The sequence below is a fragment of the Ips typographus genome, unplaced genomic scaffold (genome assembly GCF_016097725.1).
Source record: "Ips typographus isolate SLU unplaced genomic scaffold, UJ_Ityp_2.0 IpsContig34, whole genome shotgun sequence".
Classification (NCBI taxonomy): Eukaryota; Metazoa; Arthropoda; class Insecta; order Coleoptera; family Curculionidae; genus Ips; species Ips typographus.
Window position 1 is genome coordinate 894,355 of NW_028098573.1, and position 17,802 is coordinate 912,156.

Sequence of the window (17,802 nt, forward strand, 5' to 3'; positions counted from 1 at the left end):
GGCGGCTATTCCAGTTACTAACATCCCCTTTTGCATGGGAAAAGCAGACTTGCACGATCAGACACGCACCACTAATGATGGCAGTAGCCACTACAGAAACCCGAACCATACTAAAAGAGGTAACAGGCATTGCACTTCACGAATGTAAACCATACCAAGACAGGTTATGCTACTTACCGAGATTCGCGGGGGATCAGACACAAGGCCCTACCTGTGCACGCAAGCTGTTCCACGGAACCACAGTTGAAGACATCGCTGAACACTGCCCAATGCACTGTCATCAGTCAGACCTCATGATCATATCGGAAATTGGGTCAGAAGAATTTCTGCTGACACACCCCAAACCCAACACCACAATTACATGCCCTCAGGACTCACTTAACTTGCAAACTGAAATGCTAAACATACCAGGGGCATTAAGGATAACCCTACCTTGTCAATGCCAGCTAAGCGTAAATAACGAAGTCATGATCCAAAAACGCTTCCCTTGTAAATCTGACAAGTCAATGGCCGCCATTAAGCACATTTTACCGGCCGCGTGGACAAACCTAAAAACGTTTGTGCTAAAACCAACAAATAACCAAGCATATTTACCTACCTTCCAAAATTTCTCGGAATGCCTAAACGGCAATTGGACAACGGAACTGCCGCATTTTAATTTATCCTCAGAAAGAACGCTAAGGCAAACGCTAGAAGAAAATTGGAACAAAATCCCAAGTTCCAACACTAACACCGTACACAACGGAAACCATTCCTTCATGTTTTTATGGAATATCACCTTGTCCCTAGCCGTAATTTACCTGCTCCTCAGACGGCCGGCCATAATGGCGGTCACCCACGCGGTGCCAACAAGTGCATCAACCATGGCAATGGCCTGCCCGCCAACAGACAACTCTTGGTTGCTGATTTTTACCTGGTCAACAGGGGCACTAGTCATCACATTAATCGTATATAGCTTAATAAAACATTTTCTCACCTCCAGACGAACTAGCCACAGGCACAAAAGGGTCAATCAAGACGAAACCGACCAGCTCACCAGCAACGGCAACAGCAAAGAAATGGCACCAGAAGCAGTACGTGGGCAGAACACCTTCGTCATCAAAATTGACGATTCATCCGACCTGGCGCATGAGCTGGAAAAAGGTGTGGTCTGCCAACTTGAGAGACAAGTGACTGACACAAATCGGGCACAAAGCCAAGACAGCAGGATAAATAAGGATTAAATAAGTACTAGATAAGACACAGCGTTAACAAAAATTTTATTCAATAATAAAAGTGCACAATTGGCCTCCGAAGCCGCGGGGTGAAGGTGAGCAGACATAGCTGCCCACAACATGGCCCCTCGTACACCACGATGTGTCCGGCGGGGAGTACGGGCGGCCAGTCCTCACCCCAGATTTTAAAAAAATAGATTGTCGCTCGGAACCCCTAACACAAAAACATTGATAACAATACACACATAAAGGTATACAGAATACTTACGCGAGGGAGGTCTGGCACTCGCCGACGCAAAAAGGAGTTCACCCTGCGACGCACGACGCGCAGATTTAAGGGCATCCCACGGGAATCTGACACACAAACAAGGAAATTATTTTTATTTCATTTGTTTTTTTTCCCTTTTGTTTTTTTTTGAAAAAAGAAAAGCACCAAGAGGAAAAAAAAAAAGGGGATATTTTTTCACTCACCAACGAAGTTCATTTTAATCGTATCAGAGAGGCTTCGAAGACCAATTACACCATAAATTAGAGTAATAAGAAAAAGGTAGACTATGCATCGTAAGGGAATTTTATAGGGTAACAAAAATATTTTTATACATAACATAGTTTTAAAAAAAAATATAAACATATTTTACATGAGAGGAGGTCACTCTGTGACAGCGCCACCTAGCACACAACCCAAGTAACGAACCACCGGCCAAAAAAGGAAGTCTCAACGCGCACCAATAGACGGCAGCACCAATACAACCTGGGAACTGGCAGACTTGGTATCCGTGAACTGAGTAGCGGCCAAGGATGCTGGACCGCTCAGACAAGCCCTCAGGCGCGTGGCATAATTAATGGTTTAGTTTATAAGATTTTGTATAAATAAAGGATTCGTTCCACCACATGAACCCACCTGTTAGCACATAAGCAATGTTAGACTTGTACGATTTTAGTGTCCGGGGCGAACACTTCATAGGGGAGGGGCATGTAACATAGACATTACACTAGGTACCGTTACCTTAAGTTGCCCCGATCTCCCCCAGTACCGTAGTTATGTCAACAAGATCGGCGAATTGGGGTCACGATGTGAGTATAAATACTGCACCAAAAGCACGTACAGATCACTGATCTCCGGGTTAGTCTGGGTACGCCTATTGTGCAACTTAAAAGTGGAGCAGTAGGTGACCAAGTGCCACACCCTAGATCAGCCCTAACAAAGGAATTAGTGTGGACGCGCAGCACGAGTTGCCGTTCCAGCTTACCTCCCTTTGTTAGGCTCTTCGCGTCTTTGCCGGCTCGGTGAATGCCCTCGGACCTAAGTCTAGGGTTCATTCACCACCGCTAAAGCGTTGCCCTCCGTGTACCTTTGCCTAGAAGCCAGACCACGTCATGATCCCCGCCATCTTAGCCATCTGGGGGTAAGATTATCGTCTAGAGATTAAGGCACTATTACGTAATAAAGAGTGGGTTACCTGTGGAAACCTGAGTATTCTTCCCCCTCAACCAACCCTCAACGTGACAATATTTATTGTTAGAACTTTAAAAAAAACGCGTTTTTTAATGTGAATACATAACTTAGAACGTGTTTGAAACAATCTTTGAGAAATAAATATAAAATCAATCTTTTTCACATGACTTGAGTCATGATCAGATGATATTGGTTGGGACTGAAACTCAAATTTTTACGGAGTAAAGTAGTAGTCCATGTTACTCGCAGTGGAGGTGAAATCGTAAAAGTGGTGAAAAAACACGCAACCTTCTTCACAATGTATTTATTAGACCCTCAAAACTGAAGTGAAAGTCAAAACGCCTGACATGTTTCCAGCATATAGATGCTCATCTTCAGAAGCTGTAAAAATCTTAATCTACTAAAGAGCTCACCGCATAAGTGGAAAACGTACCTTAAGTTTGGTAAATATTTTATTTTGTACCTTCCTTGCGAATAATCTCTTGATTAAAACTTTTTTTCTTTGCAACTACGCCTTTTTCTAAAATTTCAGATTGATGTCATATATTTTACGACTGATTTTTTGAAATCTGTGATCGAGATGTTTCTTGTTCATTTTGTTTGTACAACATATCCCTTAGAGGCACGAACAAAAATTGCCCTTTTTTACCCATGTTGCATGTAAAAAATAAAGTCATAATTTTCTTAATTAAACACGTTTATTGGACAAAATGCAAAAAAATATAACTTATTTTTCTTTTTTGAACTTAATCTTACACTTAGTAAAATGGTGGCGGGGGGTGGTACAAATTTAATACCACTATGCCTGAAAGTTATTTTTACTTTTAACGAAAAAGGTATATATTTATTTAATTATCTTACCTTCTTATGGTATTTACCTTTACCTTCTCGACTTTGACAAGCACAACGGCACTTTGCATACTGAACAGGTCCACTCTGTTCGTATTTAATTCGTCTTAGTGCTACATAATGCACAGCGTCTTCTGGTGCTTTTTTCGGGCTGATGGGCAGAACTTTCCAATATAATTTCCGAAGACACGGTTGGTTTATGCTTTTTAATACACAGTGGAGAACTAACCCTAGTAGTTTTAAGCTCTACTAGTTTCTCGGCAACTAGTCCACTGACTACGGCTCTTCTGAAATCTTTATCGAGATATCTGTTGCCCATTTTGTTCGAAAAGTATATATGAGTTCACTACACAAATGTCAATAAAATGAAAAAATATACGATGCCACAATTTACGACTTCGTCGATCTAATCTTAAGTTGATCCAATTTATCCACAAACCCCATATTCATGTTATAGTCCAATAAAATACTGGGACAATTTATATCTTCGACTTGCCCATTTCTCGATTTTCGATTCACAGTCTAGAAAATTTGAGGATCGTGATAGTTAGATAATAAATGCACGCTTCTTTTGTTTTTCCACTTAAAAATTGACAAACCAGTGTCACTCATTTTTATCTGCTCTCATTCGAAAAGCAGGTGTTTGAGTGGGCACGTATCTTCTTTCGATGACTGGCTGTCCAAACTTTATTCTAGCATCTCTCCAATTTATAGAAAAATAAGCCTCCACTTCTTTCTCCAATGGACCATACAATATTCTGATGGCTTGCACAATATTTTCATCAGGGGGGGCCTCGGCTTTTTGTCACCCACCAGTTTATGGCTTCTTTCTTGCACAATATCCTCCCGTGAGTGTGTTTGTCTTCCCCTTCTCACCCAAGGAAAAGCATGTTGGTTGGTAGACTGTATGACATGGCTTTTTCTTTCTTTATAGAAATTGGGTATTTGAGCCTCATCATTGCCATGGCACTTCCTAGTGGTGAAGGATGTTTCTTTGATCTCGCAGATTTTTCTATAAGCTTCAAATTCATCATTCATCATCTTTAGTATTGCTTTGACTTTCTTCATTAATAGTTTTCGCCTTTCATTGTTTTTTTGTTCTTCGATGATCATATTTGATACTTCGTGTCTATATCTATACAAAAAAATACAAATGGAAAAGTGAAAAATTATTGATGGAAAGCAAAACAATTTCTTTCCACGCTACAACACAAATAAATACCGCAAGCTTTACATTTAGCAAAGATACGTTTAAAATCGAAATCAAGAGAACTGTTCAACTTTTGCCACCCATATAAATTGACCGACCAGGTAAAATATCGAGATATATCTTTACTTCGAAATAAATTGAAAAGAAGGACCGCTTCTGAATATAAGCAGAAAGCAATAGCAATTGCCGATAAAGATGCAGTCAAGAGAGGCAATTTACAAGGAATCAAGAGGGAACCAACCTTACGAAAAATACATTCTGAGGGAAAAAACATGTCAACGCGGCATAAAGACTGCACTTTAGATCTAATTTTATATATGAGAGATCACAAAAACTGTATTTAGCAGGTTGCAAATCCATTAAATGTAAAGATTTTTAGTGCAGAGCAAAATACAATAGCCAAAAACTCAAGAGATCGTGTACTCTATTTTGATGCTACAGGAGCTGTTGTAAGGGAAACGGATAATAAAAGGATATTGAATTACAGCGGAGTTGTGTGTTTGAACGAATCAAGGTTTTGTCCAATTTTTGAGATGCTTTCATGTGAACATGATTCATCTACAATAGCCGATTTTTTTCTACGCTATCTAAAGTTTTGCAAAAAACAAAAATCTTTGCCAAATTTTGATATTTTTGTGACCGATTTCAGCTTCGCAACTTTATATGTATCTTCAAGGGCATTTAATGGCATGGAGTTAATAGATTACATTAATATATGTTATGAAGTGGCCCATAACTTAAAAAACTTTCCCAGCAACTGTGTCAAATTGTCGTTATGTTGCACTTTATAAAAAATTTAATACTTCTGGTTAAAAAACATTATCAGGATAGACATGTGATAAAAGTAGTTATCTCTATATTGGCAATAGCCTTTAATTTAAAAACTTTAGCTGAAACAGAATTGTGGTTCAGACAAACCACTATTATTTTATCGTCCAAATATGAAACCTCTTTGACCCAAGAAGCCATTGCGTATTTTCAAACTCTCAATAATATTGATAATGCCGAAGACGAGATTAAAGTAACCCCTTCAAATGATTATGCCTACCAACCAGATGAAATTTCAGTCAACAAGTTTAAGAAATCTTCCAAATTTTGTGCCTTATTTTTTGACATCTTCGAAAAATATAAAGATCAAGAGCATTTAGAAAATGGCATAAGAAACAAATATTATAACCTTAAACTTTTAAAATTCATTTTGGATAGATATATGCCCCTTTATCCTCTATGGTCTTCAATTATTACAAAGAAAAGAGTTAGCAACGCACTTACTGAACGATGGTTCGGCTTTCTTAAGCATTCTTTATTGCAAAACCAGAATAAATTCACCTTCACGCGTTCTAAAAGTGTTTGATGAAATAGAATTAAATATTCCCAAACAGAGATTAGAACGTGTTACCTTACCCAACAAGATCAAAGATATAAAACTTTTTCAAAATGAGATAGACTGTGAACAAAGTTGGAATAGAAAACCAAAGCCCGTATTTTCTTACTTCACCGGAAAATATTTTAAATATATGCCAAACATCAGCAATTGTAAAGATAATAAAAATCCTCAATTAAATTTTTTAAACAACATGTTGGTCGATTCTTCTCTGTTGGTCGTTTTGGGACACCCTGTATAATAACTGTTCATCTAAGAATAAAGTAGACCTAAATATCTACTAGTTTTGTATTTGACGTTTTTTGCTAAAATCAAAATCAAGGAAATTAAGGGGGTGGTCAAAATTCAATCAATCACCCTGTACCTTGTTGAAGAATTATACAGCGCTGAAACGCAGTCCAATTCAAATTACGATCAATTTGATCAATATGCATTGCCAGAAGCGTGCGTTGACACCGAATATGCAAATATAAATATAAAATAATATGATAAATTACTACGAATATAACCCAGAATACGCTGAGTATTCATATTCACAAGAGACACCAGAAAACCCTACTTTTGACAATGAGTGTGACTCGAGTCTTCACGAGTTTCGCAAGAGAAAAATATACATTTTTCCATGACGCCTCAAAAGGACAATCAAACTTAGTCATATCTTTAAACTCTACCAATACTAGTGAACTATCTTATATTTCATTGCCTGAATTTAACATCAAACTTCTAATCGATTCTGGGTCGTTCCACCAAATCTTTTATTAATCCTAATTTAGCTGAAAAGTACTACAATAACTGCATAATTGATGATCCGTTCTTTGTTAGTACAGTGTTTCAAAAGTCAGCAAATCGCTACACTGCTTTAATTCCAGCATCTAGCATTTTTAAACTTCCTAATAAGCAAAATCTTAAATTCTACTTATTCAAGTTCCACAACGTGTTCGACGGCCTCATCGGGCTAGATAATCTCAAGTTACTACAAGCAAACATCGACTTTAACAGCGGATATTTAATTACACCGTATGCAAAGATAAAACTTCAAACAGAACCAGAATTAAATTGCATAACCATCTCACCTCGCACTGAACAAGTGATAAGAGTGAAAACTGATATCACTAAAGGTGAAATAATTATCCCACATCAAAAAATTCATAATTGTGAGATACCCGAATGTTTAACAATAGCAAAAGAGGGATATGCATCAACTACTATCTTAAATAACTCATGTTCGCCTGTAACTTTAGATTTTTCTGAACCCCTTTCCGTAGAAAAATTTAATCATAGAGAAATTCAAAACATAGACCTTAATAATTTCGACGACTCTCCAAAACAAAGACTAGATTTTAACCAATTAAGATTAAATCACCTAAATGAAGAAGAAAAAGAAGAAATTTTAAAATTGTGTAAAGAATTTTTGAACGTATTTTACCAAGAAAATACACCACTCACCTTTACAACCAAAATAAAACATCAAATTAGAACAACAAATGAAGTTCCAATCTATACAAATCTTATAGGTACCCTTTCATACACAAAAAGGAAGTAGAAAGTCAAATAGCCAAAATGCTTGATCAAAATATAATCAGACCATCAAATAGTCCGTGGTCAAGTCCTATCTGGGTAGTACCTAAAAAGATGGACGCTTCCGGTAAACAGAAATGGCGTGTAGTGATAGATTACCGGAAGTTGAATGAGAAAACAATAGATGACAAAGTTCCCTTACCTAATATTACGGATCTGTTGGATAAATTAGGTAAATGTCAATATTTCACGACATTGGATCTGGCTTCAGGATTTCATCAAATCGAAATGAAAGAAGAAGATATTCCCAAAACAGCCTTTAGTACCGAAAGTGGACACTTTGAATACCTAAGAATGCCGTTTGGTTTAAAAAACGCACCGGCGACTTTTCAACGAGTCATGGACTCAATTTTGAGAGGTATTCAAAATGAAAAATGCTTAGTATATTCATATGATATAATCATTTTTTCTACTTCTTTACAAGAGCATATAACAAACTTGAAATTAGTCTTCAGGTGTCTAAAGAAAGGAGCAAAAATTGAGTATGATCAAGAATTTTGGATTGTTTTGAATCTTGTAAAAATTTGTTGATCAACGAACCAATCTTAGAGTACGCTGATTTTTTGAAACCGTTTAATTTAACAACTGACGCTAGCAACGTAGCTCTGTCAAGAGTTAAAGTCAAAGACCCTCCAGGCCGAGATCTTCCAGTGGCGTACGCGTCGCTTACATTAAATGATTCTGAATGGAATTATTCCACAATTGAGAAGGAATGCCTTTGTCTTGTGTGGGCAACAAAATACTTTCGTCCATATTTGTTTGGTCAAAAATTTTACATCATTACTGATCATAAGCCTTTACAGTGGCTATTTTCACTTAAGGATCCTAGTTCTAAATTCTTACGGTGGCGAATCAAACTCGAAGAGTATGATTATAAAATCCTTTATAAAAAAGGGACATCAAATACAAATGCTGATGCACTGTCACGCATTGAGTTGCATACAAAAGAAGATCAAGAATTTTCTCTAAAAGAATATATGGAAGAATAATCGAGAATTAGAGAGAGAAACAAGACAGGAATCAATATTACAACGACCATCGACGTCACGAGAACAGGAAAATGAGAATATAGACAAAGCTTCCATGTTTGTTCATACTGACAACGATAAAATGCAAATGCAAACCTGACTTTGATAAAAAACAAACTGAAGAGTTAAATAACCCCAACGAACAGGACGACAGTGATACAATTCACACAAATGATCAAGACCCAATTGTAGGAATACCAATCATCGATATACCAGTCAATTACGGTGCAAACCAGGTAATTATTTTTAAAGTTTTACATTCACCGGCAAAACCGAAATTAACACTACTATTCGAAAAGAAACGCCGATTGATAGTTCAACTTAGTCAAAATAACTTTGAAGATGATATCTTAAAGTTTATTAAAGAAAACATAGTTCCTGAAAAACAATATCACATATACTTTGAGGAACAGGGTGTATACGAAGAGTTTTGTGAAGTTGTAAGAAAATACTTTAGGTGGCCTTCATTAAATCTAAAAAGGTGTTTAAAGAAACTTCTTGACGTCGCAAATAAAGGGGACATTGAAGAGATAATTGAAAGCTACCACCAAGGTAAAAGTAACCATCGAGGAATTGATGAAACTCTTTCAAGAATTAAAGAAAAGTATTACTGGCGTAATCAAAAACAATCAATCCAAACGTATATCAATCAATGTGATATTTGTATCAGAACAAAATATGACAGACATCCCGTCAATATTGAAATGAATGTCACCCCAACTGCGACAAAGCCGTTTGAAATAGTACATATGGACACGTACACATTAGAACAATGAACATTTTTAACCATTTTGGATAGTTTTTCGAAATACGCACAAGCGTACCCTCTCAAAACTTTAGCGGCAACAGAAATTGTTGATAACTTATTAATGTTTTTCTCTCATCACGGAGTTCCAAAACAGATAATTTTGGTTTTTGGAGTTTAAAAATTCTGTTGTCACTGAACTGCTGCAATTGCACAAAGTCAAAACTCATTTCATTTCGAAACACCATTCTCAATCTAATGGAAATATTGAAAGATTAAATTCAACGATCAGCGAACATGTAAAGCTATTGAATGCTCAAAATTTCAATAATTCAAGTATTAACCAAAAAATTACTTATTCAATTATGGCTTATAACCATTCAATTCACTCCGCAACCAAGATGAAACCGATTGATATCATCAACGGTCATATTACTGACAATCACCCGTTTGATGTAAACTTAGAACAACTGTTGCTATCGGATTATATTACAAACCATAAAGAACAAACAAAACTCTTATATTCCACGATTAACGAGAAACTTGCACAAAGTAAGGAAAAACGTGTCAGCAAAATTAATCAGAACCGTGAGAATCCCGACTTGTTTGAAGCTGGTCAAAATGTCTACTTAAAAAAGCATACTAGACAAAAACTAGCTGAAAAGTTTACAAAGCCAGAAAAAATTACCAGGGTTAACAAAAAACGTAAAACTATTATGACTAATGCCCATGGAAAAATCCATATGGCAAACGTAAAGAGACCTTTACGAAACACATACAGCTTTGATTAAATACTATCATTGCAAATATTAGTTAACCTTAGATTTTAGTATATAATTAAGTTTTTGACTTAGTAGTTAACAAAATATCATTATAGGTGTACAGAAGTTATATTTTTACTTTCAGGCTGGTCGCCAGCAGCATTTTGCTTCGTAGCAGTATCGGATTACAGGATAAGGTTGCCCTACGAGAATTAACTGACAATGTTGGGTTAATTCCTATAAAATTAGGACAAGCAAAATTAATTGATTACAAATACACTCTAATCCATTTTTATGACCTAAATCCTTTAATTAGTGAAATAAATAAGCTGCATTTAAAAGCATCAAATATTACGAACATTCTAAAAGTTCACGGTGAATATTTGGCTGACAACGCTATTTATATTCAATTATTGACAATCACTCAAAATAGAGTTGATGACAAAATTAAGGAAATAATTCCTCATCCTAATAGGATGAAAAGAGGCTTAATTAATATGTTAGGTTCAGTCTTCAAAGCCATAAGCGGTAATCTAGACGCGTCCGATGGTGAAAGATACGACAAAATTATCAGAGAAATGCAAACCAATCAAAAAAGTTTAACAGAAAGTATGTCTAAACAAATTTCAATTTCTCTGGAAATTGTCTCTAAATTCAATGAGACCATCAATCAGGTTGCCAAACACGAAAAAGTCTTAGAGTCTAAAATCAAACAAATCTCCTGGATTGTGCAAAAAACTACTTATACAGAGAATTCTAACTATATCAGGAATTCTTTAATTGAAATCATTGAACTTTATACTTTTGTAGATTCATTATTACAAGATATAGAGAATTCAATTACTTTTTGCAAACTAAGAACAATACATCCAAGCATAATAAAAACCGAAGACTTGTTTAAAGAGCTGAAAGCTCTAGAAAATCGCATAGGCACCGATCAAATGCCGTTAAAACCGGAACTCTATAACATCAATTTATTCCTTAATTTCATAGATATAGAATGCTTTATCTTGAATAATAGAGTGACGTATTTGTTGCATGTTCCTATAACTCTAAATGAAAAATTTGAACTTTTCCATCTATACTCTGCACCAATTTTCAAAGAGAGTCAGTTCAAGGCGATAATACCGCAAAATAGATTTTTAATTAAATCAAAATTGCACTATACATATCGAAATAAAGCTTGCCATGAGATCACAGCACAATTATATTTATGTGCTAACAAAGATTTAAAGGAAATCCATGAAGAAAGTCCTTGCGCTGTGTGCCTACTATCGCAAATTAAAGAAAGTACTGCCTGTCAACCAATCGATATCCAGCTCAACGATCCAGTGATCAATCAACTATCGAATTCTGACAAGTGGTTGCTGATAAGTCCTAAAAAGCAACTAATCAAACTACAATGCCCAACACAAATGGAAACATTGAATTTGATTGGTACTTACATCGCCGAAATTCCCAAGGGTTGTCAAATCATGATGAACGACCGAACAATTTTCAACGACCAGAAGGCAGTCAACGCTAGTATACAGCCCATATTTTTCCCGGACAATAATGAGTTGCCAAGCTTCATTCCCTCCATGGAAATTGACTTCAAGCTAGACGATATCAAGTTAGACGGACTTCAAGATCTTCAAGGTCAAATACGATCTTCGAAACCTGCCCAAATATAGCAGGGATTGCGTATTATGGCTACAAGAAATTCGGCCAAGCCCTCTGCAAGAAGAAACAAGAAATAGAAGTCACCCTTGAGCATTAGCCAATCCAACTTCCCTCAATGGTACAGTTGAATTTAAGGGATGGAGGAGTTAAGTCACGAGGTTGTACCACCTCCATAGACCAGGACAGATGCTGAGTATGCAGTTCCATGAACAAAACCAGTGTCATCGCGTATTGCATTATTATTATTATTAAGTGCTTTAATGTAACATTATCAATATACTTCTGTACTAGTTTGTAATTTGTATTTTTAAAAACGGTCTTACCATATTCGAAGACGTAATTCGTGGTAAAGTGGTCTGTTTTTTTAAGAGGTACACTCTATATTTTAATTAATTCTTGGATAGTAGTATTGATTATAAAAAAGATTTGTTAATTGAATGACATAATGTAGCGTGCCCCGTTTTCGACAAAATAGCGACTAAAAATAAATGAAAATTTTTACATTCGAAAAAAATGTATAGCAATAAACTAAATAAATGAATAGTTAATATCTTAACTTTTCATGAACTATGTAAAAATGCTTATTGTAATTTTGTATCTAGGTAGTTTTAAAAAAAATTGTAGGGGAAATCTACTTTAAATAAAGAGTCTAAGGGCATTATGAAAAATAACGCCCTAGACATTATTTCGTAGATAATTGATCTTAATAGGTGTCATTATTGATGAAACCCTGTCTGATATTAAATAATAAAAATTGCACACAAGTTATCAAGTCTATTTCCAAGGTTTTGACTAACATTTCTTTATTGATACCCTTTAAAATCTACCTTTAAAGCCAATAATTAGGGGTTTTAGTCAAGTTTCATGATTATTGTCACTGATTTTTACAATCCCACATAAAAAAGTAGTTTTGCCGCGTCGTAATTGCCTTAAAAATGTTGAAATTTACTCAGAAATTTGGTATTATATCCAACTTTTACAATTCCCACATTTAAAAAAAGAAACCGGAGAGTACAGGTGTGAGTTGTGTGGGCTTTTAGCCTCCATAAAATGTTAAGTTATATGTATGTACTGGCAAAAGTTCACCTAGCAAGTTTTATATTGCATACCTAACCCTTTAATTAAGAATACCCAATGTTTATACTTAAGTCATGTAATGTGTAGTCAGCAACTATTTTTATACAAAATTGTTAGAAATAGAATGCTCGAGTTCAGTTCTATATTATTAAGCTCACTTTGTAACTCGTCTGAAATAAATCTGGTTTTTAAAAACCATTATTTTGTTTGCCACTAAAGCATTTTTAGGAGCATATAAAAATGTTATTACACGCCAGCCGGCAAAGACATTTTTCGGACAATTTTGCCCCAATTACCTGGCAAAACTTTACAACCCACCCATTTACAACCCTGTCTAGTATAGTTTACGCTCTAGGGAACTCACGTTGAAAAAGAAAACATTAAGTCAAAGGAGTCAAAGCGGCCGAAACGTGCAATCCATGACCGTTTTGATTGAATTTCGTCTCTAGCTTTTACGTTTTGGTTTTTTTGTTTTGTTTGTTGTTTTAGCCATCATCAGAGCGAATTTTGTTCTTATTAATGCAACTTTTGTTTTTAAAAAACTTGTATTTAATAAAAACGAACGAAATTACATTTGAACGTTAACCAAGCGAGATATCTTAATGACTAATTACATGCACAAATGCTGCTGTATAAATAGGAAAATAAATGCTGACTTAGCAAAGCTAGTCTGAGGATGTCTATTTAGTATTAGTTCTCTCTCTAGAAATGGCCATATAACTCATCCCTCACTAAGACTGAGAAAATCGGGGTACATTTTCGAGGGTTTATAGTTGTATGTCCACTTTTACATCTACGTCTTACGTCTTTATTTTTCCTATAGTAAAAGTAAATTACAATACCAATAATGATAAAAATAATAACTAATATTAATATAATTGATACGCTAGAGCTAACAACATCGAATTGAAACAACATTCGAAAAAAAACATGATAAAAACAGACCACTCGCCCGTCAGGGGAGTTTTTGCAAACACTTCCTTAATACGACCTTGTGTGTCACCTGTCAAATTATTTGTTGACCTGTCACTGTCACTTTGACAGCACCCAATTAAGTTTGTACATATCCAAAATACTGTTTTTTTTTTTTTTTTGCATTTTTGCTTTAAGTTAGGTTATTCAGAAGAATGATGGTAGGGTTTTAATAAATAAATAAATAGTACAAAAATGTAAAACCATCTCACCTCTCAATAAAAAAGTCAAAAAAGTTCCTATGAACATAAGTCACAAAACTTGACAACAAAACAACTAAAAAAGTTGGCATTGGTGCGCACTTAATTTAGAACACCCTGTATACAGGGTGATTCAGGTTTTAATACACAAATTTTAACCACGTATTCTACGTCCAAAAATAATCCCAGTTTGTCCTATAAACTATATCCCGGAAATGCGTCTTTTAGGAATTACAGGGTGTTGAAGAAAGTTAATTTTTTTTTTCAAAACTCTTATACATATTTTAATAAAACTTTGTGGTTTTCATAAACAAAAAAAACCGATTATTCGCCAATTAAAAATTTGTTTTATCTTCACCAGTGGCGCGAGTATTAATAAGTCATCTGATAATTTTTAAGAAAAAAAGTACGCCACTGCTTGTTATAAAAATAACATTGATTTTTCCATTTTCTGTTGAATGTATAATTTTGAAGAAAAAAGGTTTCTTGGAAATATTTTTTCCGACGCGCCGATTTCGAGTAATCGAATTGCGAACTTATCGAGGCAATAAACTAATTGTAAGCAACAAAGAACTAAACATTTGATAAAAAATTATAATAATTGATCCAAAAAAACTTCAACATCCTCTATTTCCCGAAAGTCGCATTTCTTGTGTATTAAAACCTGAATCACCCTGTATATAACTCACGCATACCCAAAACAACACCTCACCACCTCCACCAACCCCCCACCTCTCTAAATCTTCTTCAAAGAGTGGACCAATGCACAAGTTTCAGTTTCAGTCAGTCAACGGGTGACTGTATTTTTTTTGTTTTTTCTCTTTGGAAAAATTAATATGGATTGGACTCAGAGTAAATATTTGAACAGTGTGAACTATCCACCACAACCCACACCCTCACCCAGCCCCAAACAGTCCGAGAAGTGTGGTTTGGTGTACGAGAGTGCTTCCCTCCTCATCGAGCACAACAATTTGAGTGACCCCCAGTATTATTATGAGACACCCATGAATGAGGAGGAGGTGAGTCAGAGTGAGATACTAGATTTGGATAGTCAGAAGGTAGTCAGTCAAACGTGGGAGAAGGAAAAGGAGGGACATACCGTGCAGGGGATGATTAGTTTGGGGAATAATCAACCAATAGGTTACCAAGGGGAGTTTGTGGTTGATGGTGGTTCTAGCGAGGGTGTTTCAGTGTGTTTTAGTGGTTATGAGGCTCCGGCACCGCAACCACCAGCTCCTGCCCCCACCAAGAGTACCAACTGGAAGAGTAACAAAGCACGCAGACCGAAAACCTACAATTGCACCGCGTGCAACAAGTGGTTCACCAGTTCCGGACATTTAAAGAGACACTATAACACCTCGTTGCACAAGAAAGCGGTTAAATCCAGTGGGCTGCCTGATCCAGCTATCATGCCCATCAGCGCCCATCACCATCCAGCTAGGAATTCCTCGGCTAGTAAGGATAATAGTCAGGAGGATTCGAGGAGCAGCGACAGCGTGGTGAATGTGGTGCCTACCTTGACGGAGCAGTACCCAAACGAGTTGTCCTCCCACGTTACGCAGGATACGTTTACCCCCAGCAGTACTACGGGTGATTTGGATGTGAGCCAGCCTTTGCCCAGTTTTGCGCAGGTTCTGGCGGAACTACATGGGTATGCGAACGTGGCTGCTATAGGACAGTACTACTGTCCTCTTCAGGAATACCCTCATCCTGTAATAATGGAGAATTACACCACCAATTTGACAACTGAATTTGGAGGACTTGAGGTGGACACTTTGGTGGAGGAACAAAAGGAGAATCCTCTCTCTCGTCCTTCGGAGGAGGGGAAAATCAAATGTTACGACTGTGATAAGGTGTTCAATCGTCCCTGTTATCTCACTCAACACAACAACACCTTCCATAGTGGCGATAAACCGTTCAAGTGTTCTCGGTGCGGTAAACGGTTTCCTGATGATGAAACCTACAAACGACATACGAAGAAACACGCGGGCGATAAACCGCACAAGTGCGATATGTGCCCAAAAACGTTTAATTACAAAGCGGATTTGAGAAGGCACTTGTGCTGTCACACGGGCAGGAAACCGTACGCGTGCGAGATATGCGGCAAGGGCTTTATCAGGAAGGATCACATGATCAAGCACGTGGACACGCATACCAGGAAGAGGGATAAAATGGCCGCCATCCGTAGCTAAAGCGCCCGCGCGCACTGTTGTTTCTTGAGCCACTCGATATATATAAATTTTTGGTTCACTCTGTATATTTAATTGTTTTTTTTACCTTTAAAAATTGTTTTTGACAGTTTTTCTGGCCACTAACCTAACCTAATAGTTTTTTAACACTCTCGTTTAAAATTATTGTTTTAGGACACTGACAACCCTATATTTTTAGGACATTTTTTGCAAAAAATTAATTTTTTGGACACTAAACTAAAATTTTCAGACAATCTTTTAGAGTGTTAAAAAATTATATTTTTTACTGTTTTGGCGTGTTTTAGACAGTTTTGTTGTAAATTCTTTAGGACATATCAATTGTTACTGATTTGTGGGACAGTTTCGAAATTTTTTGCTCTCCGGTCGTTATTACTCAAGCGATTTCAATGAAATTTTCACACAACTTAGGCAACACCCCAAAAAAAATGAAATGCTGAAAAAAATCAGACAAAACCCCCCTCTCTTCACCCCCCTCAAGGGGAAAAAATTTGCTCAAAAAACAATTGCTTTGATTAAAATAACTCAAAACAATCAACAGCAACAGCAAGAGAAATTAATATTATATACCAGGTGTCCAAGAGCACCCTGGACATCATAGGAGATTAACATGGGAAAACGGTTTTGAATTTTTTGCGCCTGTACGGTTGATTTGATTTTTTTTCAGATCTCTAACTTGAGCCCTTTCGTCGTAAAACACGAACAAAAATGAGAAAATTTAAACTTTTAGCCTGCACTGTATAGGCGGTTGTCGGGCAACGGGTAAACAGGTCATTGTTGCTCGTACGGTTTTTCAATCAAATCAACCGTACAGGCGCAAAAAAATCAAAACCGTTTTCCCATGTTAATCTCCTATGTCCAGGGTGCTCTTGTACACCTGGTATGTATTTATTGGGTCAAAATAATACGATTTAGCACAACTTACCTTAGATGAAAAGTTAACGGAAACAGAAATACAGGAGATCAAAGTTATTTTTTTAAAATTCAAGGAGTTTTTCACTAAAATTAGGTATTCCAATGTTTCTGAGGGTGCTAGCTTATAGAGGGCGCCATCTACAATAAATGGTTTGCTTTTAAATCGCTCTAACTTTTTTCTGGTAAAGCGAAGTGACAACTGACATCAGAGTATCTGTTATCCAATATTTTCTGAACAGAAAAGGTATACTTAGTTGGTAGGACTTAGAGAGATCTTAGAGAATCAACCGTTTCCGAGATATTCGGAATTAAATTATTTGGTGCCATACATGATTGCAATTTGTCATCTTCTTGGAGGATGGAATTTAGCTCATTTCTCACTGCAAGTGAGAAATAACTTAAATAAAAATATTGCGAATCGTTGAATTGGTCGGGGATACGAAATATCGTAGAATTACTTTGACCCCCTATATATCTATTTTCGTTGACGATTGGTCTGAGGTAAGTTGTGCTAAATCGAATTATTTTGATCCCAGAAAGCCGC

At 36.3% G+C, this 17,802-nt stretch overlaps 2 protein-coding genes across 2 annotated transcripts in view; one reads left to right on the forward strand and one right to left on the reverse strand.

Moving 5' to 3' along the window:
• LOC145739679 (uncharacterized) overlaps positions 1-17,802 on the reverse strand; it is a 256,327-nt gene that overhangs the window by 149,733 nt on the left and 88,792 nt on the right. The gene's annotated exons all lie outside the window — the stretch shown is intronic.
• Positions 14,938-16,374, forward strand: LOC145739675 (uncharacterized). Its single transcript, XM_081994982.1, has one exon. The coding sequence runs from the start codon at positions 14,973-14,975 to the stop codon at positions 16,326-16,328; it is 1,356 nt and encodes a 451-aa protein (XP_081851108.1). The 5' UTR covers positions 14,938-14,972; the 3' UTR covers positions 16,329-16,374.

Coding starts and splice junctions, on each gene's coding strand:
- LOC145739675 (XM_081994982.1), top strand. CDS start 14,973: ATGGATTGGACTCAGAGTAAATATTTGAACAGTGTGAACTATCCACCA.